The sequence below is a fragment of the Ictalurus punctatus genome, chromosome 26 (assembly GCF_001660625.3).
Source record: "Ictalurus punctatus breed USDA103 chromosome 26, Coco_2.0, whole genome shotgun sequence".
NCBI classification, from domain to species: domain Eukaryota; kingdom Metazoa; phylum Chordata; class Actinopteri; order Siluriformes; family Ictaluridae; genus Ictalurus; species Ictalurus punctatus.
In genome coordinates, this window is record NC_030441.2 from 437,501 (window position 1) to 460,379 (window position 22,879).

General features: G+C 44.9%; 4 protein-coding genes across 11 annotated transcripts in view; 2 read left to right on the top strand and 2 right to left on the bottom strand.

Moving 5' to 3' along the window:
- The window catches only part of ern2 (endoplasmic reticulum to nucleus signaling 2), a 16,094-nt gene extending 4,065 nt beyond the window's left edge, over window positions 1-12,029 (top strand). For both annotated transcript variants that reach the window (XM_017457458.3, XM_017457459.3), the window contains 17 exons: window positions 3,046-3,168; window positions 3,501-3,605; window positions 3,695-3,962; window positions 4,259-4,337; window positions 4,412-4,565; window positions 5,370-5,497; window positions 6,001-6,129; window positions 6,272-6,509; window positions 6,763-6,853; window positions 7,115-7,304; window positions 7,803-7,902; window positions 8,214-8,413; window positions 8,771-8,918; window positions 9,206-9,333; window positions 9,481-9,604; window positions 9,847-9,914; window positions 10,104-12,029. In XM_017457458.3, the coding sequence (XP_017312947.1) occupies window positions 3,046-3,168; window positions 3,501-3,605; window positions 3,695-3,962; window positions 4,259-4,337; window positions 4,412-4,565; window positions 5,370-5,497; window positions 6,001-6,129; window positions 6,272-6,509; window positions 6,763-6,853; window positions 7,115-7,304; window positions 7,803-7,902; window positions 8,214-8,413; window positions 8,771-8,918; window positions 9,206-9,333; window positions 9,481-9,604; window positions 9,847-9,914; window positions 10,104-10,274 (2,444 nt within the window). In that variant the 3' untranslated portion in view covers window positions 10,275-12,029. The remainder of the gene's footprint in view (window positions 1-3,045; window positions 3,169-3,500; window positions 3,606-3,694; window positions 3,963-4,258; window positions 4,338-4,411; window positions 4,566-5,369; window positions 5,498-6,000; window positions 6,130-6,271; window positions 6,510-6,762; window positions 6,854-7,114; window positions 7,305-7,802; window positions 7,903-8,213; window positions 8,414-8,770; window positions 8,919-9,205; window positions 9,334-9,480; window positions 9,605-9,846; window positions 9,915-10,103) is intronic.
- On the bottom strand, window positions 11,927-17,296 carry plk1 (polo-like kinase 1 (Drosophila)). The gene is made up of 12 exons (XM_017457465.3): window positions 17,184-17,296; window positions 16,647-17,009; window positions 15,423-15,591; window positions 15,044-15,188; window positions 14,858-14,951; window positions 14,495-14,717; window positions 14,318-14,378; window positions 14,096-14,196; window positions 13,891-13,968; window positions 13,286-13,440; window positions 12,971-13,153; window positions 11,927-12,436 (listed from the first exon to the last, which is right to left on the bottom strand). Exons 2-12 carry the CDS (start codon window positions 17,007-17,009, stop codon window positions 12,233-12,235), a joined length of 1,776 nt encoding a protein of 591 aa, XP_017312954.1. The 5' UTR covers window positions 17,184-17,296; the 3' UTR covers window positions 11,927-12,232.
- The window catches only part of palb2 (partner and localizer of BRCA2), a 16,673-nt gene continuing 9,872 nt past the window's right edge, over window positions 16,079-22,879 (top strand). For 2 of the 7 annotated variants that reach the window (XM_053676394.1, XM_053676399.1), the window contains exons 1-3: window positions 16,079-16,395; window positions 18,304-18,365; window positions 18,467-18,557. The gene's annotated coding sequence lies outside the window, so the exon portion shown is untranslated. Of the gene's footprint in view, window positions 16,396-18,303; window positions 18,366-18,466; window positions 18,558-22,879 lie in introns of those variants that run through there. The other 5 variants (XM_053676396.1, XM_053676401.1, XM_017457453.3 and 2 more) reach the window with 4 other exon arrangements.
- Window positions 19,297-20,336, bottom strand: rasd3 (RASD family member 3). The gene has a single exon (XM_017457468.2). The coding sequence runs from the start codon at window positions 20,144-20,146 to the stop codon at window positions 19,508-19,510; it is 639 nt and encodes a 212-aa protein (XP_017312957.1). The 5' UTR covers window positions 20,147-20,336; the 3' UTR covers window positions 19,297-19,507.

Genomic DNA, 22,879 nt, shown 5'->3' on the forward strand with positions numbered 1-22,879 from the left:
TTGAACTCTCTGATATGAACTGGTGCTCTCTGGAAGCCCCATTATATACATTAATCACCTTCTGTCTCATTTAGCCTCGACACAGTGCAAATCACTGCTGTACTTTAGCGCTCGTGTTTATAAACGAATCCGCTGACCGGCAGCATTCTCCGAAATCAGGGTATCCCTGCTTTGAAAATGATTCTTTGACACTACGTAGTATTGTATACTACGTTTTGTTAGTGTTTGTCCGTGATATGATACCGCATTACGTTTCCTCAGAGAGGGACGTGCGAGAGCCATTTCATTCTCTACATGGTGGATTTCCTCAGGGAGGACAGGTGCAGTGGAGATTAGCACACACGCTTTGTTTGAAGAGAGAAATAGTCGACGTGAAGAAGGAAACGCTTAAGGAAGTTCTCTCCTTAAAAGCAAACACAGCGCATTAACGCTCGCTTTTTTCAAGGGGTGTAGAAAAAAAAAAAAAGGTAAAACCGGTGCGGTCAGTTTACAAGCCAAGGTTAAGTGTGAATTGAAAAGAGGAAAGAGAGAGAGTTTTAATTCTTAAATCAGATCTTTGGTAAAGCTAGGATACATCAATGCATGTTCAGTGTAACGGAACTGAATCATACCGGATCTGACAGGAATCGAATCGTATCGGTGCTGAATCGAGTTGAAGCGTATTGGATCAGTACTGAATTGAAGCGTATCGAATTGTATCGGTGCTGAATTGCATCGAATCATACTGAACTGCGTTGAAGCATATTGAATCATATGGGTTCTGAATCAGATCATATCGGATCAGTGGTGAACTGAAGTGTATCGAATTGTATAGGTACTGAATCATATTGAATCATATGGGTTCTGAATCAAATCCTATCGGATCAGTGGTGAACTGAAGTGTATCGAATCATATAGGTGCTGAATCATATTGAATCATATGGGTTCTGAATCAAATCCTATCGGATCAGTGGTGAACTGAAGTGTATCGAATCATATAGGTGCTGAATCATATTGAATCATATTGGATCAGGAGTGAACTGAAGTGTATTAACTCGTATAGGTGCTGAATCATATTGAATCATATGGGTTCTGAATCAAATCATATCGGATCAGTGGTGAACTGAAGTGTATCGAATCGTATAGGTGCTGAATCATATTGAATCATATTGAATCATATGGGTTCTGAATCAAATCCTATCGGATCAATGGTGAACTGAAGTGTATCGAATCGTATAGCTGCTGAATCATATTGAATCATATTGGATAAGGAGTGAAGGAGTGTATCCAGTTGTAATTAAATTGAATCGTATCGGATCAGTGGTGAACTGAAGTGTATCGAATCGTATAGGTACTGAATCATATTGAATCATATTGAATCATATGGGTTCTGAATCAGATCATATCGGATCAGTGGTGAACTGAAGTGTATCGAATCGTATAGCTGCTGAATCATATTGAATCATATTGGATAAGGAGTGAAGGAGTGTATCCAGTTGTAATTAAATTGAATCGTATCGGATCAGTGGTGAACTGAAGTGTATCGAATCGTATAGGTACTGAATCATATTGAATCATATTGAATCATATGGGTTCTGAATCAGATCATATCGGATCAGTGGTGAACTGAAGTGTATCGAATCGTATAGCTGCTGAATCATATTGAATCATATTGGATAAGGAGTGAAGGAGTGTATCCAGTTGTAATTAAATTGAATCGTATCGGATCAGTGGTGAACTGAAGTGTATCGAATCGTATAGGTACTGAATCATATTGAATCATATTGAATCATATGGGTTCTGAATCAGATCATATCGGATCAGTGGTGAACTGAAGTGTATCGAATCGTATAGGTGCTGAATCATATTGAATCATATTGGATCAGGAGTGAACTGAAGTGTATCGAATCGTATAGGTGCTGAATCATATTGAATCATATGGGTTCTGAATCAAATCATATCGGAACAGTGGTGAACTGAAGTGTATTGAATCGTATAGGTACTGAATCATATTGAATCATATTGGATCAGTGGTGAACTGAAGTGTATCGAATCGTATAGGTACTGAATCATATTGAATCATATTGAATCATATGGGTTCTGAATCAGATCATATCGGATCAGTGGTGAACTGAAGTGTATCGAATCGTATAGGTGCTGAATCATATTGAATCATATTGGATCAGGAGTGAACTGAAGTGTATCGAATCGTATAGGTGCTGAATCATATTGAATTATTTGGGTTCTGAATCAAATCATCGCATCAGTGGTGAACTGAAGTGTATCGAATCGTATAGGTGCTGAATCATATTGAATCATATTGAATCATATGGGTTCTGAATCAAATCCTATCGGATCAATGGTGAACTGAAGTGTATCGAATCGTATAGCTGCTGAATCATATTGAATCATATTGGATCAGGAGTGAACTGAAGTGTATCGAATCGTATAGGTGCTGAATCATATTGAATTATTTGGGTTCTGAATCAAATCATCGCATCAGTGGTGAACTGAAGTGTATCGAATCGTATAGGTGCTGAATCATATTGAATCATATTGAATCATATGGGTTCTGAATCAAATCCTATCGGATCAATGGTGAACTGAAGTGTATCGAATCGTATAGCTGCTGAATCATATTGAATCATATTGGATAAGGAGTGAAGGAGTGTATCCAGTTGTAATTAAATTGAATCGTATCGGATCAGTGGTGAACTGAAGTGTATCGAATCATTACTTATCGTTACTTATTATTTATGTTTATCGTTTGTGTCATGGAAAGTCAGTCTTTTCAGCCTAAGTCAAAAAACTTCAAAGAGTCTTCAAAGGTTAGTAGTTGTTAAAAAGTAAATAAACTTTATTGAAACAATAAAGTGAGACAATCTGCAGAAAGTCTAAATTATTGTTTCAATAAAGTTTATTTACTTTTTAACAACTACTAACCCTCAGTCTTTGAAGTTTTTTGACTTAGGCTGAAAAGATTGATTTTCCACGACATTTGAAAGCGGGAGATTCATACCCCTACACTTTTCTGTGAATGTGCGTGTGTGTGTGTGTGTTGTGCAGGTAAAAAGCAAGACACATGGTTTGTAGTGGATCCTCAGACAGGTGAGAAACAGACGAGTTTAAGCACTGCGTCCTCTGATTCCATCTGTCCATCGGCTCCTCTCCTCTACATCGGACGCACAGGTCAGCGCTCGCACTTCTGCCTCCACGGAATAAAGCTGTTTCTCTGTTTATTCAACTGCGAAGGTTCTTCTGAGGTGTGAGTGTGTGTGTGTGAGTGAGTGTGTTACACGTCTTGTGAAATATATAAAGAATACTACTACAATAATAATACTTTGCTTGATTCAGCTCCACAGCTTCAAAACAACTCTCTCTCTTTCTCTCACACACACACATGCACACACACACACACACACACACACGCAGGAGGCTGGAGAGATTTATAAGATACATTTCGGGTTATGTCTTTAAAAAAGTAAAAGTTGTAGTGATTGAATTTGTTGGGTTTTATTTAGAGTACATGATCACCATGTTTGACACCAAGACACAGGAACTGCGCTGGAACGCCACCTATAACGATTACTCCGCCCCTCTGTACGATGACCAGAAATACGATTACAGTGAGTTCCACCTACGCACAGTCGTCAAAGCGTAACTAGTAATATGTTGTTTTTAAGCACCTGTGCGTGTGTGTGTGTGTGTGACGCAGAGATGTCCCACTTTGCGTCGAGCAGCGACGGCCTGGTGGTGACGGTGGACCGCGACTCGGGCGACATGCTGTGGATGCAGAAGTTTGACTCCCCGGTAGCCGGAGTTTACCTGTGGATTCAGGACAGCCTGCGGCGAGTGCCTCACCTCACTGTCGCCACGGAAACGCTGCGATATCTCACGTTCATGGCGCAAAACACGCACTCGCACCCCATGAGGTGGACCTACCAGTTTACCCAGGAGCAGCACAGCACCAAAACACAGCTTGTGTAAGACGTGCACGCGTACCGTAATATCCTGCTCTTCCCGAGCGCTGTTGATCTCCGGATCCTGATTGGTCAGAAGGTGTTGCTTAACCGCTCACGTGACTAGAGACTTTATTTTTAAGAGAGTAAAAAAGAGAGAGTCTGGTGAGGGAACAACTTGAGGTTTTAGCTGCAAGAACATTGTTTCACCGCATGAAATGTAACTAGAAATGGATAAAAAGTACGACATTCTGTTCTATATTGATAAAATGTGTGTGTGTGTGTGTGTGTGTGTGTGTGTGTGTTCTTTTCCCCCCCAGTCCCTCTTTGTACGTAGGGAAAATGGATTCTCACCTGTATGCCTCCACCTCTCTCGTCCATGAAGGAGTCACTGTAGTGGTAAGTTCCACTCTCGTCCATTCTCGTTCGTTACAGCTAGTGACCTTTGACCTCTGACGTTCTCTCGCTGCCAGCCTCACGGCCTCACGCTGGCACGTATCGAGGGGCCAACGACGGCGGGCGTGACGGTGGGGAATGGGCGGGGCGAGTGTGAGATCACGCCCAGCACCGACGTCAAGATCCCACCGGGAAGCACCAACCCGCTGCAGAACCAGTGGCTACTGATAGGTTCGGTCCACACACACACACACACACACACACACACACACACACACACACACACACACACAAAATTACACCACTTACCTGATGGATCAACGCCCCTCATTACAAGTGTTCAGAAGTCTGAGTTGACTATCAGTGTTTATAAAAGGTTACGGATAGTTCACCAAAGTAGGTTGAGCATATTATGCAAATTAGTTACAGTCTGAGTGGGCGGGGTTAAACGCTTCTTTGCGCTTTTTTGTCAAGTAATCAGGGAAAAAAGAATTGTGGTTGTACAACTTGCACAACTGCGCCACCAATGGCCTGATTGGACTCGGCACCTTCGGCGATTGGACCCCCTAATTAGTGTGGAGTTACCTTCAGTGGAGTTACCTTCAATAACTCCGCTTGTCTCCGCCCACTTTACATCACGCTGTCGTGGGTTATTTTACAGTAACAGCACGCCCCCAAGTGGTTTATTCCTTTACTTATCTGCTGGCAAGATGCTCTGTCAGTCCATTAGAACACTGTGTGTGTGTGTGTGTGTGTGTGTGTGTGTGTGTGTGTGTGTGTGTGAGAAGCACTACCTTCCTCTTTTGTCTCTTTTGTACATATTTTGCAAGACAGACTTAGTCATGTAAACGTCACCGGGCAACTTAGCAACTGTTCCCCTAATTCTCCCAGCAGTTTGCTCAATTTGTTTTTGTTTGTTTGTTTGTTTGTTTGTTTGTTTATTTCAGTTTATTACTGATTATTTTCCTTCCACTTTTCCTGGTGTGTGTGTGTGTGTGTGTGTGTGTGTGTGTGTGTGTGTGTGTGTGTGTGTAGGCCATCATGAAGTTCCCCCTGTGGCCCACACCACCATGCTGAGAGAATTCCCAGAGAACCTGCAGCACTCCGGTGACGTCATCCCTCCTCGAGGTTCCTCTTCAGCGTATCGGCCCGGAGCTCGCCCAGTCAGTTATACATACATGGACTTCTTATTTATTTGTTTGTTTGTTTGTTTGTTTGTTTGTTTAACATATGTACATGTTTTACACGCAGAGGAGCCCAGTGTATAAAGCTAATTCCGTAATGAATAGAATTCTACAGGCGAGCGCATTCGCATGTTTCATCTGCGTCCAGCGCTCACGTCCGCGTACAACTCGTAACTCGTAAACTACGAGTTCTCTGAGCGCCCGTCATGCGGAAACGCTCAAAATGGCGGCGGCTTCGGGGTTAAGCAGTTGATTTCCAGTGTAATAATCGTATAACTGAGCATTATTAATGCGGGGGTTCACCCGAACGTAAAGAAAAGACACGCCGTAGAGTTTAAGGCGGTTCCGTGATCCGCTCCGAGTAGCGCGTCCGGGTCGTCGTCCCGTAATCCCGGTAATTCCCAACTATTATATATTTTGCACATACGTTTGTTCAACACGTGTATTGTTACGTTTGAATCATTCCGACATCTTGTGCGTAGATGCCCCGAGTGACACGTGAAAGTTCTTCCGCCATGCTGCCGGACTCTTTGACCTCTGACCCTGTGACCTCGTTCTTGGTGACGCTGCTGCTCGCCACACTGCTAGCGTTCTTGTTCAGCTACAAGCGAGTAAGTGTGTGTGTGTGTGTGTGTGTGTGTGTGTTAAATCCGACGCAGTGTTCGTGCTGTGGCTCCGGCTACGCGTCCGGCTGCACGACCTTCACGATGTGGACGCGGTATACGGACCGAGTTTCTGTTCGTCTGTTCGCAGGTCAGAAAAATGCCCCGATCAGAACCGACGATGGATTCCAGACTCTTAATAGATAACACCAGCCAGACCAGTCGGGTTTCGCCCACAGGAAGTGACATCATCGACTCGCCGTCGGCTTACAGCATCGGCGACCGGTCCGATCACAGCAGCTCGGCGTCGTCCGATCAAACCCGGCCCCGCTCGAGCACTCAGGACTCGGTCCCGACAACCGCCTCGAACTTTTCCCGAGATTCAGACGGTGAGAAACGCACACTCGCTCTCCATTTTGTGTTAAGAAGTACGGCATGACGTGTGTGTGTGTGTGTGTGTGTGTGTGTGTGTGTGTGCGCGCGCAGTGTTGTTGTAATCTCTGTCAATGAATCAAACGCCGGCATCCCGTGATGGCGCTACACTCGGAACTCCACCCCCTCGCGTATAGATCTGTTTGCTGAAATGACCGAGTATAATGTCGGTTTCCAGATTGTTCAGTAAAGGTTTACGCCCATTTTCAGACGCGCAGCCGGACGTGGTGGAAGTGGGTAAAATCTCCTTCAGCCCTTCTGAGGTGCTGGGACACGGCACAGAGGGGACCTTCGTGTTCAGGTGAGTGCTCCGTTCTGATTGGTCGGAAGGTTGTCGATTAGTTTTCTCTAACGCTAGGCAACACGCCCGTCCTTGTACGTTTCCGTGATCGTCTGGATAGTAGCAGCTCGTGCGCAGGGACGTGCACGGCGGGACCGAGCGTTTATAGCTGCCGTGGCGTCGGAGAACAGGACCTGCGTGTAGCTGTAAACGGATAGAACATGATGTTATTCTTTAATCAGTCAGAATTGTGATTGCTGCGACGTGTGTGCGTGTGTAAAGAGGTCACTTTGACGGGCGACACGTAGCAGTGAAGCGCATCCTGCCTGAGTGTGTGGAGTTTGCCGAGCGCGAGGTCCAGCTGCTGCGCGAGTCAGACGAGCACCCCAACGTCATCCGCTACTTCTGCACCGAGCGTGACCGTCAGTTCATCTACATCGCCATCGAGCTGTGTGCCGCCACCTTACAGCAGGTGTGTGTGTGTGTGTTATTGTGAAAATCATGATTTTGAGTGTGCATAAGTATTCCCCCCCTATAGTTTCTCCACGTTGTGCAGTGCTGGGACGCTTTATGCCGTGAATCTACACGAGTACACCGTAATGCAGAGACGGTGGAGAAAGTCACTACAGTGTGCAAAGAAAATAAGTCGTGATCGCGTACGCCGGTCAGTTCTGGTGCGGGCAGACGTGAGGAGATGAATAGAGCAGAGCGGAGGTCTGGAAGAGTAATATCCCAGCATTCAGTCTGTTAGTAAACAAACAGAACGGATACGGTGAGCGCCCGAGTGAGCGACGGTTACGCTAGCACCACCGCGCTCCACGTTTCTATCGGGGGCATAATCCCAATCAGGTCCATCTCAGTGTAGAAACATGCAGCAGGGGGTGAATACTTATGCACAGCACGGTCTGTTGACATTTTAAAATAAATAAATAAATAAATAGACGTCTCGTACGCGCGTATTTGTCCGTAGTATGTCGAGGACCCGAGCTGTCCGTGTTCCGGCCTGGATCCCGTGACTCTGCTGGAACAGACGATGTTCGGACTCAACCACCTTCACTCCCTCAACATCGGTCAGTTTCCGTGGTAACAGCCCCCGGGTGAATATGCAGGATGTTGTACTGCTGTTAGACACTTAGCGAGAGGTTAGAAAGCCGACACGTCATCCTGGTGAATTATATTTATTTAGAATTCAGACACAGCAACGTAACGTTACCGCAGACAGTGAGTGTGTGTGTGTGTGTGTGTGTGTGAGCGCATTGGTTGGGAGGGATTCTAGAACATTCCTCGAATCGTCTCACGCTTGCTGTGCTGTGGTATCGCTCGGTGACCCTCTCCCCGTGCGTGTGTGTTTTATGGCTCTCTCTTCTGTTCCTTCACTCAGTTCACAGAGACCTGAAGCCTCGGAACATCCTCCTGTCGACGCCGGGAGCGCTCGGCCGGGTGCGAGCCGTCATCTCCGATTTCGGACTGTGTAAAAAGCTTCCGGCCGGCCGGCACAGTTTCAGCCTGCGCTCCGGGATCCCAGGAACGGAGGGCTGGATCGCTCCGGAATTACTGAGCGGTGTGGAGAAAGGAAACCCTGTACGATTAGGATAATAAGAATAATAATAATAATAATCAGCTTTATGATGTGGAGTTTTGTACCACAGCTCTGTTGAACTCTCGACTCTGATTGGTTAGGACGTGTTGATTCATTTTCTTATTCCTGATTTCTGTAACTTAATGACGGCTTTCCCACATCAGAAGACACTTTGATGTGGTGTTATTGGAAAATAATCCGCTTTATCCTGATAACGGTGACTCCGCTTTGTCACACCACCCTACCGGGGATTATTTTCCCATAACACCACCACCCCGAGTGTGTCATCTCTTACGAATACAGTGAACCTGGAGGAAATAGCGTTTAAGTTATTGTTTACTGTGTGTGTGTGTGTGTAGACGAGTGCGGTGGACGTGTTCTCAGCCGGCTGTTTGTTTTATTACGTGGTATCCAGAGGACAGCATCCGTTCGGGGACACGCTGCGGCGTCAAGCTAACATCCTCTGTGGGGCGTACAGTCTGGAGAACTTTATGGAGGATATACACGGTGTGTGTGTGTGTGTGTGTGTGAGAGAGATTTGTTCCTCTTGTGTAACATTGCTTCACATTATTTTGTCTTTTTCCCCTGCTCGCGTACGTGTTGTTAAACTCCAATCAGCCGTAAATGATTCAGGATTCAGATTAAGCCACGCCCACAAATCTCCACACAGCACCAAAAGCAACAAAACGGCGACTAAATGGGTGAAAGAGCGTGTCCTGACTAATCCTAACCCTGACCCTAGTCTTATCCGTTCCTTCACGTACACGTTTCCCGCTTTTTGTGAATTGTTTTAGAGGACGTCGTCGCCAGAGATTTGATCGAAATGATGATCAGTGCAGATCCGGAGTCCCGGCCCGCCACGGCCTCGGTTCTGAAACACCCGTTCTTCTGGAGGCCGGATAAACAGCTGCAGTTCTTCCAGGTAAAATCAGCACTTCTGCTAAATATATACAGATGCCAGTTACAGAGTTTATACACACAACTATAGAATAGGTGATAAGTTATTAATCACTGAAAATCGTGTGTGTGTGTGTGTGTGTGTGTGTGTGTGTGTGTGTGTGTGTTGTAGGATGTCAGTGATCGTATAGAAAAGGAGCCAGCAGAGAGCCCTATCGTGGTCCGATTGGAGACGTCGGGCCGACCGGTGGTCCGAACCAACTGGAGAATGCACATCTCGGCGCCTCTACAGGCCGGTTAGTGGAACTGCAGCCTTTTTTTTTTTTTTTTTTTTTCACAGCACCAAACATGTTTTTTTTTTTTTAACCAGGGTTTAGACTCTTAAAGACTCTGGGCGTGTCACAGTGCTGTCACATACGATTCATCTAACCCGAACGGTTCTGTGCAGAACAGACGGTCCGCACTGTCACCGTGTCGGTTGTAGAGGAATAACCGTTTCTAGTCTCACTATCCGCTGTGTCTCTCTTCTGTGTGTCAGATCTGAGGAAATTCCGCACGTATAAAGGGAACTCGGTCAGAGACCTGCTCAGAGCTATGAGAAATAAAGTGAGTACTTTATTATTATTATTATTATTATTATTATTATTATTATTAAAATATAATCTCGTCTGTATGTCGTGTGAATGATGTGCGCCTGTAGTCACCTCGCTTCCGAAGTCGGTGAACAGAACTCTAAGGGTTAACAAATTCAAACGTGTGTGTGTGTGTGTGTGTGTGTGTGTGTGTGTGTTTCAGAAGCATCATTACCACGAACTCCCACCTGAGGTTCAAGCGGCGCTCGGTGAAGTCCCAGAAGGCTTTGTGGCGTATTTCACCTCGCGCTTCCCGCGGTTACTGCTGCACACACACACTGCACTGAGCATCTGCGCTCCTGAGAGACCGTTCCACCCCTATTACCACAACTAAACACACACACACACACACGGCATGAAGAGGACGTGATGCAGGACAAAACACTCAGCATTCAGGATTCTTTATGGAAGGATTTTATAGACGGCGCGTGTCCCGAGTCGTGGGGTTCTGAACGCGTTCAGGCTGAAACACTAGCGCTGCCGTCTCCGGTGGAGCCACTGATGCGATCATGCATAACCGCCAGCATTTTTTCCCTTTTCTCCATCGACGAGGGGCGGTTCCTCGGCTGTAATCGTCATGGAAGCCGCCCTCTGAGGTTTTAAACCCGAAATCCCCGATGGGGAACGCTTGTTTGTTTTTCGTCGCCGCTATGCCACGAGCTCGACCGGAACAACCTCACCGGCGAGTCGTTCTCCAGAGCGTTCACACGATCCGCTCGCCGTCAGACCAGCTTTTATACCATTTCACACGATTTTACGTACACGCCGTTTTTCATTTTTTTTTAAACACGGTCGTTTTATAAAGGCGTACAAGACTAGCCGTCGAATCGGCGCAAAAGTAACGGCGCCCCGTAAACGAAGGAAGAGTCGGCGTGTGCGTTAGCCGACGCACCGCAGGGGTGGGATTAGTTAGGAGCTCGTTCACCGTTTTGTCTTCATGGAGTTTTGTGTGGGCGTGGCTAAAACGTAAACACGTCACGAACGCCCTCGGTCATTCATGGGCCAGCAGCTCCATTTCAGACAACAGAGCGGCGGCCGTGTCCGTCTCTGCGTTTGCTATCCAGCCTTCACTGCCAACACTTCAGCCATTTTGATCATCAATATAATCATTTATCGGAATTCCCACAAGCTTTTCGAATAATTTAAACAGTGTACCACTAGGAATTTGTTTACGCTGATTACACCAAAGACGGAACTGTTTACACACGTAACTTACAGTTCCCTGCATAAGTATTCACACCTTTCAGTGAACCCGGAGCACGGTGGTGGTAGCGTCGCGTCACGTCAAGTCACGTCACGTCACCCTAGCTCACAGGTGGAATTCCGTTCCACACGGCGCTGTAGCCAGTACACAGCGTGGATGAACGTAAAACCACCCGTTACGGCCGCAGATCTTCCTACTGCTCAGTATTTTAATATTTTACAGTTGCGCTACTGAAAACACGCTAAACGACACGACGCCGGTCCACAGTTTTAAAATATTATATTAACGGGGTTATTTCACACCGTGCCCTTCTACTGCATTCTGATCCAGCGTACTCGCCCTCGAAGGTTTGATTCATGATTCAACAGCTTTAAATAACGAGAAGAGAAGCCGAGATGTGTTACTCGTGTTGAGATTTTCTACAGGACAGGAAGTGACATGACTGTAAACGACTGGTGTTTATCACTCGGGATTTATTTATTATTTCAGTTACATGAAGTAAAAAAAATGTGTTTTGTAACAATAACACTGAAGATTTCTTCCAGTTGGGAAATAAATCTGTTTTGGAAGTGTTTATGCTCGACGTGCGTGTGTGTGTGTGTGATTTCGAACACCAATTTTAGTTCCTGATGCTAAATTAGTTCCTCTTTCAACAAGAAACAGAGATGAGCGAAGGCTAATTCACAGCTTTAGCCTAGAGAAGTTCAGATTTGTGAGGAATCCAGATCCTTGACGGTATCGAAGCGTCTCTAATCTTTAAATCAGTGCAGAAGAAGAGACACTTCAACAAAAAGGAGCTTTATTAAATTGAATACACAATTTCATACAATTCCATTGAACTTGTGGCTTTCGAGTAAAGCCATAAAAGCTTTATATAAAAAAAAACAGACAGACGAAAGGGAAACCAAGAAAAAAAAAACAAACAAACAAAAATGTACATGATACAGCAGAGAGGACGTGGAGCATGAGGACATGGAGCCTGGTCACGGGGAGCAGTCCCTCCCCACGAGTTAAAAAAAAGAGAGAGAGAGAAAAGACAGGAAAATGTACAGTTTGGGAGGTTCAGTCACAGGCCAGAGTGTTGAGGACTAGCGGGCGGAGGCCGTGGTGGCTGTGCTTTTGCAGGACAGGAGTTTCTCCACCATGCTGCGGCCGTAGCGCAGGCGCGCGGCCAGCTGGTTACAGCAGCCGTGCTCCTCGATCAGACTCATCTTGTAGGTGCGGAAGTCACGGCGCTCGTTGATGTACGTCACGGCACCCATGAGGGGGCACAGGATCAGCTTCGTGTGGTCCTACAACAATATATTTATATATTTAACCTGTAAGGATTAAAACTAAACGTTTTTTTTTTTTTTTAACAGTGAATTCATGTAGTTCCAACTCCCTAAACAAAAAGACAGCGAAGAAGTGTGTAAGCGGTTCCTTACAGAGTCTAAACTACGACACGGCGATGCGTGGTGAATCTGTGGATATGACTCTTACCGGATCACATCGGAAGTGAATCAGATCAGTGCTGAATCGAGTCAGTATTAATTGAGGGTGTACTGAATCATATCGGTGCTGAATCGAACCTAATTGAATCAGTGAATTGAGCATGCTGAATCGAATCAATAGTGAATAGAACCCAATTGAATGAGTAGTGAATTGAGTGTGCTGAATCGAGTCGAATTGAATCAGTAGTGAATCGAGGGCGAATCGAATCAGATCAGTAGTAAAGTGAATGGTTCCTTGTTTACCCGTATCGTGTTGTTAACTGCGGCAAGAGTAATCCCCATGAACCGTGAGAACACACGTGATTAGCTTTTCAGTATGGCAGCAGTTCAAACCTGGAAGAAGTTGATCTGCACCGTGCCGTTGCTCAGGTGGAGCACGATGGCGCTCTTCGTGCGGAACCAGTGGCGCAGGTAGGGCAGGCGCGTGAGCTCGTCTCCGTCGCGCGGCGTGATGTTAGCACCCGCCTTCAACAAGTGCTCGCTCATGTAGTTCCTGAAATACTTCAGCAGAGTGATCTAAAGGACCAAAGGGGGAAGAGGGGGGGCTGTAAGTGTGGGTCAGTGATGAATTCGGTAAGGAATAAAAAAATCACTGGGGTGTGCGCCGTTACAGGAAATTAATCAGCGATGCAGACGTGTACAGCGTACCTTTTTAGAGAGGGCAGCTGGGTAGGAGCGCACGCTGAGGTAAGACTCCGCCCCGACGCGGTCGATGTACTGCAGACTGTCTCCGTCTTCGTACATGATCAAGCGGGTGGAGTCGTTGAACAAAACGCCGACGCTGTTATCACACAGCTGATACCCTGCAGACAGACAGACAGAGAGGACACACTACGTTCAGCTCGGTCATTTATTCAGCCGTGTTCAGGACAGCTTCAGCTCAGAAATAAAGAAATGTAAAGTGGTCTTTGTAAATATTAAACAACGTGCCAAAAATAGCAATATGGCTGCTAATATCATTAGCTGTGAATGAGCGAGGCGTTCTCGGTAATCGACCGCGCCGTGCGTTTCGTGTTTATGTCGATAGTTTTACGAGGACCTCGAGCCCTACACGACCCTCAGAGCCAACGTTTTACTCTTTTGCTTCCTTTAATCACGTCCAGCGTGAAAACCAAACGGCAGACGAGCCGAAAGAATCCATCAGAGTAATAGTGAAAGCTCTGGTGTGAGGTAGGACCATCGGATTGCAGAGATTTGAAGGGGATTCAGATATAATACACGGAGAGAGTGTGCGTGTGTGTGTGTGAAATTACCTAGGCCATACTTATCGGAGTAATCGACCCATTTGCTGATCCAGAAGATGGGGATGCAGGCCGGGTCCTCAGCTTCCTCTGTTAGAGGAAAAAAAAAAAAGATCAATTGTGCTGTAGTGTAAAGTCTTTATGTGAAACACTAAAGTAAAAAAAAAGACTGAAGATCCTCGTATAGGTGTGAAACCGGATCGACGGAAGACGGTACCTTGCCGTATGAACTCTCTCTCTGATGGCCTGGCCGTGTTGAGGCTCGTCAGCTGCTGCAGCATGTCGGTCAGGTGGCAGTCGGGCTGTTCCGGTCCGTCCCTGAATCCGGAAAAATGGGTCATCAGTTTTAGGAGTATTGACTTTGTCAAGAAAGATCGAAGGAGGTATTTTAGGAGTGTTTATAAAAATTTTAGTGGGACCACCACCCACGAACTCTGACCTTGGCTCCTCTTTCAGAAGCTGCTCCACCTTCCCTATTTTCTCAATCGGACTGTCGGTTTCTGCAAATAACCACAAGAACAAACTCCATTTCGAGCTCAATGCTTCCGTTTGCCTTTCTTTTCCTTGTGTGTGTGTGTGTGTGTGTGTGTGGGGGGGAACGTGCACAAGCGTGTACCTTTATTAAAAGTTGAGAGAGGTTTGCGATGCAGGCCGGCCTCCAGGCTGGAGGGGGCGATAGAGAACCTGGGCGGTACGGTCAGGCAGGACGTCGGCAGCCTCAGAGGAACGTAACCCGAGGTGAAGAACTCGTCTGCGAGCAGGTCGGCGACGGAAGGGCGGAGCGTGGGGTCGGCGTGCAGCATCCGCCGGATTAGCGCCGTGGCCACGGGGTTAATGTGCTACACCGAGAGTGAGGGAGGGAACACGAACACTTTTATTCCAGGATACACAACATGTGTCACGGCTAAAGATACACAGCTGGCGGAAATCTCTTCTGAAAAGCTTTAAACTGGAATGAATAACTCCGTATTTCGCTCACCCTGGGAATGGTGTAATCGTTCTTCTTGATGCGGACGTACGTCTCCTTCAGGCACGTCGTCTCGAACGGCGGCTTTCCCACCAGCAGCGTGTACCTAACATCCGACACAGCGTTCTGAATCAGAAACCGTTTCCTGAACAATCACCCGAACGTGTCAAGGAGACAGCAGTGTTAGCGTTTACGTACAGAATGCAGCCCAGGGACCACACGTCCACCTCAAAACTGTGGCCTTTCTTGCACAGCACCTCGGGGGCGATGTAGTTCGGCGTGCCGCACAGCGTCTTCTTCCTCTCGCCGTCAAACTCGATCTTGGTGGCCAAGCCGAAGTCACCTGAGAGACGGGAGGTTTACGGGGCCGGAAATGTAATCGGCTGCGTCGTGCGCGTTTGATCTGATGTTGTACAGTGGATAACTACGACAGTCTAATCCTACAAGAATCTTGCTTAATTAAAAATAAGCACAGAGGAATATTTTATATCTAGGAAACCTTCAGGACAGAGTGTCGACTACTCAATCTGAACGGGTGACTGACACAAAGACATCACACGTGAATCTCCTGGCTCACCAATCTTAACCTCCATGTCGTCGCTCAGGAACAGGTTGCCCAGTTTCAGGTCACGGTGGATGACTCTGTTGTTGTGGAGGTAGTGAACGCCCTGGACCGTCTGGCGCATGAAGTATCTCGCCTCGGGCTCCGTCACGGCCTTCCTGCGCTTGTGCAGCTCCAAGAGGGACTGGAAGTTCAGTCAGAGAAATTAAGCATCACACCCAGGATCGCACGATTTAACAAAACGTTCACTGAAGAATAAATAAATAAATAAATAATATAATATTTAAAAAAAATACATAAATAGATTTTAAAACGTTCAAGTTTAGTCAGTTATTATTTTTTTAAATAAGTAAAAAACATTTAAAAGTTGTTTGAAAGCTATGATGATGAAATTAAACCTTTATTAAATGTTCGGAATTGAGAAAAACATTGTGTAAACAAATGGAAGCGTTCATAACTAAAAGAAAAAGGACTTTAAAAAGTCTGATTTTTGAGAATATTGACCGTTTTCAGGCATTTCTTGCACAGCTTTACATAAATTTATACATAATTAAAAAATAAATAAATAATTCTATGTACAGCAAAGAAAAAAAAAAAAAAGGTAAGAACATTTAAAAAAAAAAAAAAAAAAAAAAAAAAAAAAGTGTTTATAAATTATATGCGCGTGTTGAACATTCAAACGCTGGCGACTGTGACGTAACATCCGGCCGTTTAAAATCCACTGTACACAGACGCCGGGTGTAAGCAAAAGTTTTAAACCTACTCCAAATAGGAAAAATATCATATAAATAGGTTAAAACTAAGTTTTACAAAAAAAAAAAACATTTATATTGGATAAGTTGTAAAAAAAAAAAAAAAAATCCAAACAGTTAGTTAGTTTGTTTGTGTAGTGCTCAGTGTTAGCCAGCTAGCAGAGTTCGACCGTTGGCTGAAGGAGTTAGCTAGATAGCAAGAAAAGCTAGCGGACACTGCTGCGCGTGCTAATAAGGTAGGTTGGGTAAATATGTTGGATTTGTTCCCGTAAAACACATGAAGGAATGGTATAATTCCTGAACAGTGTTTTTAAAGAAGGGTGAAAAGACTGCACGAGCTATAAACCCGAGTTTAACAACACTACTACTAACCCTACTAGTACTACTAACTACTACTACTACTACTACTACTAGCACAGAGCTGTGGAGTGTAGTGCACTAGGTGTTCATGGCGTTTAGGACACAGCCCCAGGCAGGTAGAGCTCACCCTTCTCCTGCAGATCTCCAGCACGACGAACACGAAGTCATCGTCCTCGAAGAAGCCGTGGAAGCCGACGACGTGCGGGTTGTCCAGGCTCTTGTGGATGGCGATCTCCGTGCTCATCTTCTCCTTCTGGTGCGGTTTCATTAGCAGCGACTTGGGCACGACTTTCCCCGCGAACACCTCCTTAGTGTCCATGTCTGTGATCTCGTAGCACTTGGCGAAGCCGCCTTTGCCCAGGAAGCGTCCCCTCATGTAGCGCTTCATGCTCCGCGGATCCACCAGGATGTCCGGGATCTCCTTCAGAGGAGCAGACTTGGGGTCGACGTGTGATGAAGGCTTCACCGCCTTCGCCATGCCTGCGCTCATCTTCAGTTCAAACAAAACAATAATAATAATAATAACAATAAAGATAATAAAAGAAGATCTCCAAAGCGTCAAATGATATCCGTCTTGACTCGAATTCGAATAAAAACTCCAACTGAAACTCTATTATCTAAACAATTACATATACACCTGCATTCCCAAACCATGTAGACTTACACTAACACAAGTCCACCTCTATTAATGCTTCAATAAAATAATCATAAACGTGCAAAACAATCAAAGCGAGCCGTGTGCTTCTTCCTGACGCCTGGCACTGACTCACTAACCACTGCATCATTTTTAAATTCTGCCCTGTTCGTTAGCGCCGCCTCTGATTGGCTCGCACACTAGCGCGGCCTCTGATTGGCTCTCGCGTTGCCGTCGCTTCTGATTGGCTCGCCTGATTTGAAATTCCAAGCGAGCACAGCAAAGGATCAGGAGACAACACGGCGACGGTGTAATTCATATTAAAAGTCCTGACCATACGCTAAAGAATCGACGCGATGACTTTAAAAAAAAAAAAAAAAAAGATTATATTGAAATTAGTTGATTATTTTCCTCACAAAGCGTTCGGTGCGGCGAATTTATGAACAATTATCTATTTTTATTTGTTAATGAATGACACGTCATGTTCTCACATACAGCTTTAAACAGTCCTTCCCTCACCAGACAAATTTTTTTTGGTCTGAAGATGTCCGAAAACTTAAAACTTACTTATAAAGTTCACCTCTGACTGTTACGCAGCACTGACACCTTCCATAAAATGTTAATGTTAAACTAAACTCATGACTTCTCACACCATCCACAGTAAATCAAATATCACTTCACTACATTCAATGAGATTATACAGTAGTAGTATTCACTTAATTTTTTGTTCACATACTAGCTAATGGATATATTGTGTGTTTGTGTATTGTGTGTATCAAGTGTCGTGTCTTCAAACAAACGGCACTTCAATACAAATATAATTTTTTAAAAATAAATACTGTATCAGATACAAGAGTCGAGATCTTTATTTGTCACATACACAATTATACGTGGGTATTACGATGTTTTTTAATGGTGTTGTGAAAAAGAGAAAACGGTCCTGCATCAAGAATCGTCAGTCCTCACACACAATAGGACTGGTCTGAGGAACCTTTCGAGATAAGTGCTCGGATTTATCTCTACAGCATCGTACCTTTTTAACAATTACAGAATTTCAGACGTTGCTGAAATCATGACCTAACACTTCGTCACTCGCTAGCATGTACCCTCTGTGTAAATAAAATAAACCTATTTACGTTTCTGTTTACAGGCAATGACAGAGAGGATGGCGTGTCCTACATTAGAGGAGGAACATGTGGAGGATGTACTGAGGTGGGTATTTGTGTGAGAGCTTGTTTAGCATATTAAGAGCTGAATTATCTTACTGTCTATTTTAGAGCTCACGACTTCCTCGCTTTCTTCCTCAAACACAGGCATTATGCACTGAAATAATCAGGTACTCATCACAATCAGCTCTGAAGTGGATTGCTTTAGAAGGAAGGTTGTTTTAGTGCAGGAAAAAAGGTGGGCTGGATGGAGACATGCTTCGGTTTTACATAACACACACACACACACACACACACACACAGAGAGAGAGAGCTCTGAAGCTCTGAGTGCTGCCATCGCTGTTTACTTCAGCTTCATTTCAACAAACGACATTTTCCTACATTACACCATCATGCTGATGTACATAAATGTATTTTTAATTTAAATGTGTTGTTAATTAATCAGTAATGACAACAACAAACAGAAAACAGCTTCGATTAAAGTGAAGAGAAACAGAGAAACCGTTACCACAGATTTAAAGTCTAATATATTTTTGATAAAGTGTAGGTTTTCTAGTCTGGAACTTTGCAAACGTTCACATGAGATAGAATCTTTTATTTGCCGAGTGCAGAGGGATTTCTCTCTGGAAATAGGACAAAAAGAACAATTAAAAGAAAGCTGTAATATATATAAAGTTATAGGTTTTTAAAAGATGAACATCGGTTGTATTATACACCGTGAGTATCAGATATGTGGACAGTTATGAATTCTCATTTCTGAAGGGTCAGAAAGTATTGATTCCTTTCTTAGAACAACAATAATAGCTGATGTGGTGAAGTTTTCTGTTTACGTGAGATTTTTATGGAAGGAGTCTCCAGTGTCAGCAGCACTGTAACAGTCAGAGGGAAACCTGTAACCTCCAGGATCCCCTGCTGACCTTTCTAGATAAAAGTCTCAACAATTCTGTCTATACAGATGAAAATGAATCAGCAAAACGTAAAAGGTAGAAAAGTGTTTATTCGTTCAGTGAAACAGCATTTCACTCATTCACACACATTATTTACTCTTCACTGTTTTCCCCCTTCAGAGTTCCAGTTGACACATAAAGTGCCAAAAAAAGTCAGTGGTTTAGAAAGGTCAGAGTGAGGGCAACACCGGAAGTGCGTCAGTGTGATGCGTTAGTGCAGGTTAACGATGCAGGTTTTTGTCTAAGACAGAACGCAGCTGTTGTTTTTCCTCCTCGTTTTCTTATCGCCACAGTCCCTCGCGCAAATCTGTCTGCGCCTGCGCAGCGCCGGACTCACGCGGCTGGGCAGGTCGGCTCGCGCGAGCAGCTCTCGGAACACCGCGGCGACGTTCTCACCGGTTCGCGCGGACGCGCTCACGAACCCCGCGTGCCACTCGTCCTCCACGGCGCGCATGGCGCGCGCGCACTCGGCGCGGCTGCGGCTCGCTAGGTCCGCTTTGCTCTCCACCACGGTGATGGCGTTGAACGCGTCGCCCTTGATCTCGAGGATCTCGTCGCGCAGGCGCTGCGCCTCCTCGAGCGAGCCGCGATCGCGCGCCGCGTACACGAGCGCGAAGGCGTCGCCGGTGCGAATGCGCAGCGCGCGCATGGCCGGGAACGCGTAGCTGCCGCTCGTGTCCAGGATCTCCAGGCGCAGGCGCGCGGCTCCGTCCAGGTCGCACTCGAGCGCGTGCAGCTCCTCCACGGTGCGCGCGTGCCGTGGCTCGAAACGGTCCTGCAGGAAGCGCGCAATCAGCGCCGTCTTTCCCACACCGGCGGCGCCCAAGAAGACAATCCGCGCCGTGCGCCGCTCCGGTACCGATAGCGAAGATGACGTCATCACGCCTAGACGCCGCGGACCGAGTGAACACCAGGTGCTGCGAGCTTGCGTAACACTTTGGAGTGAGTGCACGTGCGCTGTGACTGACCAGAAACTTTGGAGTAACGCTTCGGAGAAACGCTCTCGCGCCTTTAATATGAACCCAGCAGTCTCCGCGTGCACAGCGGTGGCCAATAGGGTGCCTGGGGTTGGTGACGTCACATCTGTGGCTGTATTAAGTTGAAAAATTACATTAAATATTTTCCTACTTAAACAATAAATAAAATTATTTTCCAATAAAGGCAATATCTACATGATATTTATTTGTAATTTTGTAGTTTTTAGGCATGGGTTATTTGGGATGTCACCTGGAGCATTTCACTGTATCAAACACAATGACAATAAAACCTCGATCCTAGATTTAAAAATAATAACTATATACATATATATATATATATATATATATATATATATATATATATATATATATATATATATATATGCAAATGTATGCGTATTTAAATAGACAAAGCCTCATTTGCATCCTTAAAACGTAAATTCATGAAATAAAGTATTATACTGCCATCAGTCAACTGGCAAAGATTAAATGTGACATGCATTGTGTCAATTTTTCCTTAACTTATTCAGACGGCCGTATTTTACTTCATGGAGCATGGAAGCTGACAAAATAATATCAATTCCGAATAATATACATGTCCTAATAAATGAACATTTTCTTCCTGTCATGTTATTTCATATGTTCACTCGTTTGCCAGCGGTTTTTCATGCTCTGAACTCACTGGGAGTAAAATTCCCCTTTAAAACATAATGGAGATTGTAGAGTGTATGTGAATGAGGTGAAAGATGAAGCATCTGAGATTCCCAGGGAAAAGTAAACGCTTTCAGAGTGATCCATTTCAGCACTGAGCCGCTCACAGTCCACCATTACCCCAGCAGATTGGTCACGACATGAGTGCATCTGTAGAGTTGATGTTCTACTGAAATTCCTATCACGCAGCTAACTTTATTAAACAGCGTAGCCTAACTACAGTGTTAGCATCAAATGCTTAGCTAGCATCACTGTAAAAAAAACAAAAAAACAAAAAAAAAAACAACAAAACACACAACATTATTTGAGTAGAACATCGAATGAAAAATTTGCCCGAGTACTCTGAAAGCATCGACTTTTCCCTGGGAATCTCGGACGCTTCACTTTTGACCTGTACTTCTGATAACTGTGTTTAGGGTTTTTAAAATCCACACACACACACTTTTGGAGGTTGAATTTATTTAAGATATCTTGTTGCACTGCATGCTCTCAGAACAAAGATCAGATATTTTAAGAAAGGAGCAAAACTCCACTTTGTGACTCACACATGAGAACAAAACAACCGCATCAGTGTCAGCGTGTATCGCTGCACGTGGTTCTCGCTCTCTGTTCAGTAGGGTAAAGGCCAAGAGGCTCTTACTGTTGAATTCATGAATGAATAAATCAACCAACGTAGCTCGATTGTGCATGGACAGAACCTGTTTCACGCATCCAAATATGCATGTCTCACATCAACAACAGCCTGCCTCCATGGCGGATCTGAGCTTTAAATAGCAGCTCACTGTGATCATTTAGTCTTTATAGTCTTTATAGTGTAAATGTGATAGTTCATTATAAGACATTATAAAGTGTTATTTAAAAAATCAGGGTTTTTTTTTTTTTTTGCTTTCTTCTGATAGACCTACCACTTCATTTAATTTCTGAGTGGAGGTATAAACACACAATAAAGATTAAGACTATTATGACACTTTTATTACACTTCCACGTGCAGGGTAGCCATTCTGTATTTCTACATAAATATCGCTATAAAGATCAACTACACTGAGTATTTGAATACATATTGTGATCATATTCTTTCTTTTCCACTGCATCAGTAGAGAGCAGCATTAGGTTTGCTTAATATTTAAAAATGCAGCTAACTGTTGTCATGGCAACGCAGAGTAACCTGAATACACCTCTGTCCTCTCCATCCACGGAGCAACAACACAATACAAGCACGAAGGCCAAATTTGGGTTTGTTTATCTGCTCATACAAGTGTGCATTTACCACACACACACACACACACACACACACACACACACACACACACACACACACATTGCATATATTCCATTACATACAGTATTTGTGGGGGGAAAAATCACTATTGGAATACATTTTTTTTTTCAATTGCTTTGTTTTTCTGGAGAACTTTATCAGACTTGATCTGATACCTGACATCAGAGGTGTAAAAGGTTAAAAGGGAGCAAACAAGTACACAGGGTCGCGGGGAGCCTGGACCCGAGGTGGGGAACACCCTGGATGGGGTGCCAACCCACCGCAGGGCACTAGCAGACACATACTCACACACTACGGACAATTTAGACACTCCAATCAGCCTACGACGCATGTCTTTGGACTGGGGAGGAAACCGGAGTATCCGGAGGAAACCCCCACAGCACAGGGAGAACATGCAGACCCCACACACACAGGGTCGAGGCGGGAATTCAACCCCCAATCCCGGAGGTGCAAGGCAAGCATGCTAACTACTAAGCCAGCGTGCCTGCCCCCCATTCTTTAATGAATTGTAAAAAATTTAATTATGGGCAAAAATGGCTGCAGTATACGAGGAATAAAACACTCAGGGACGTGTTGTTATAGGAAAATAATCACCTGCAGGGTGGTGTGATGTGGCCATGAAGCAGAGTTACTGACACAACTGTTA

Bases quoted from the DNA above. Each gene is read 5' to 3' on its own strand.
- plk1 (XM_017457465.3), bottom strand. From the start codon at position 17,009: ATGAGCGCAGGCATGGCGAAGGCGGTGAAGCCTTCATCACACGTCGAC. The intron at 14,952-15,043 runs GTACGTAAACGC...GTCGGATGTTAG, and splicing joins TGGTCCCTGGGCTGCATTCT to GTACACGCTGCTGGTGGGAA. The intron at 13,154-13,285 runs GTACGCTGTACA...TTGGTCCTTTAG, and splicing joins CAGCTGCCCTCTCTAAAAAG to ATCACTCTGCTGAAGTATTT.
- rasd3 (XM_017457468.2), bottom strand. From the start codon at position 20,146: ATGACGTCATCTTCGCTATCGGTACCGGAGCGGCGCACGGCGCGGATT.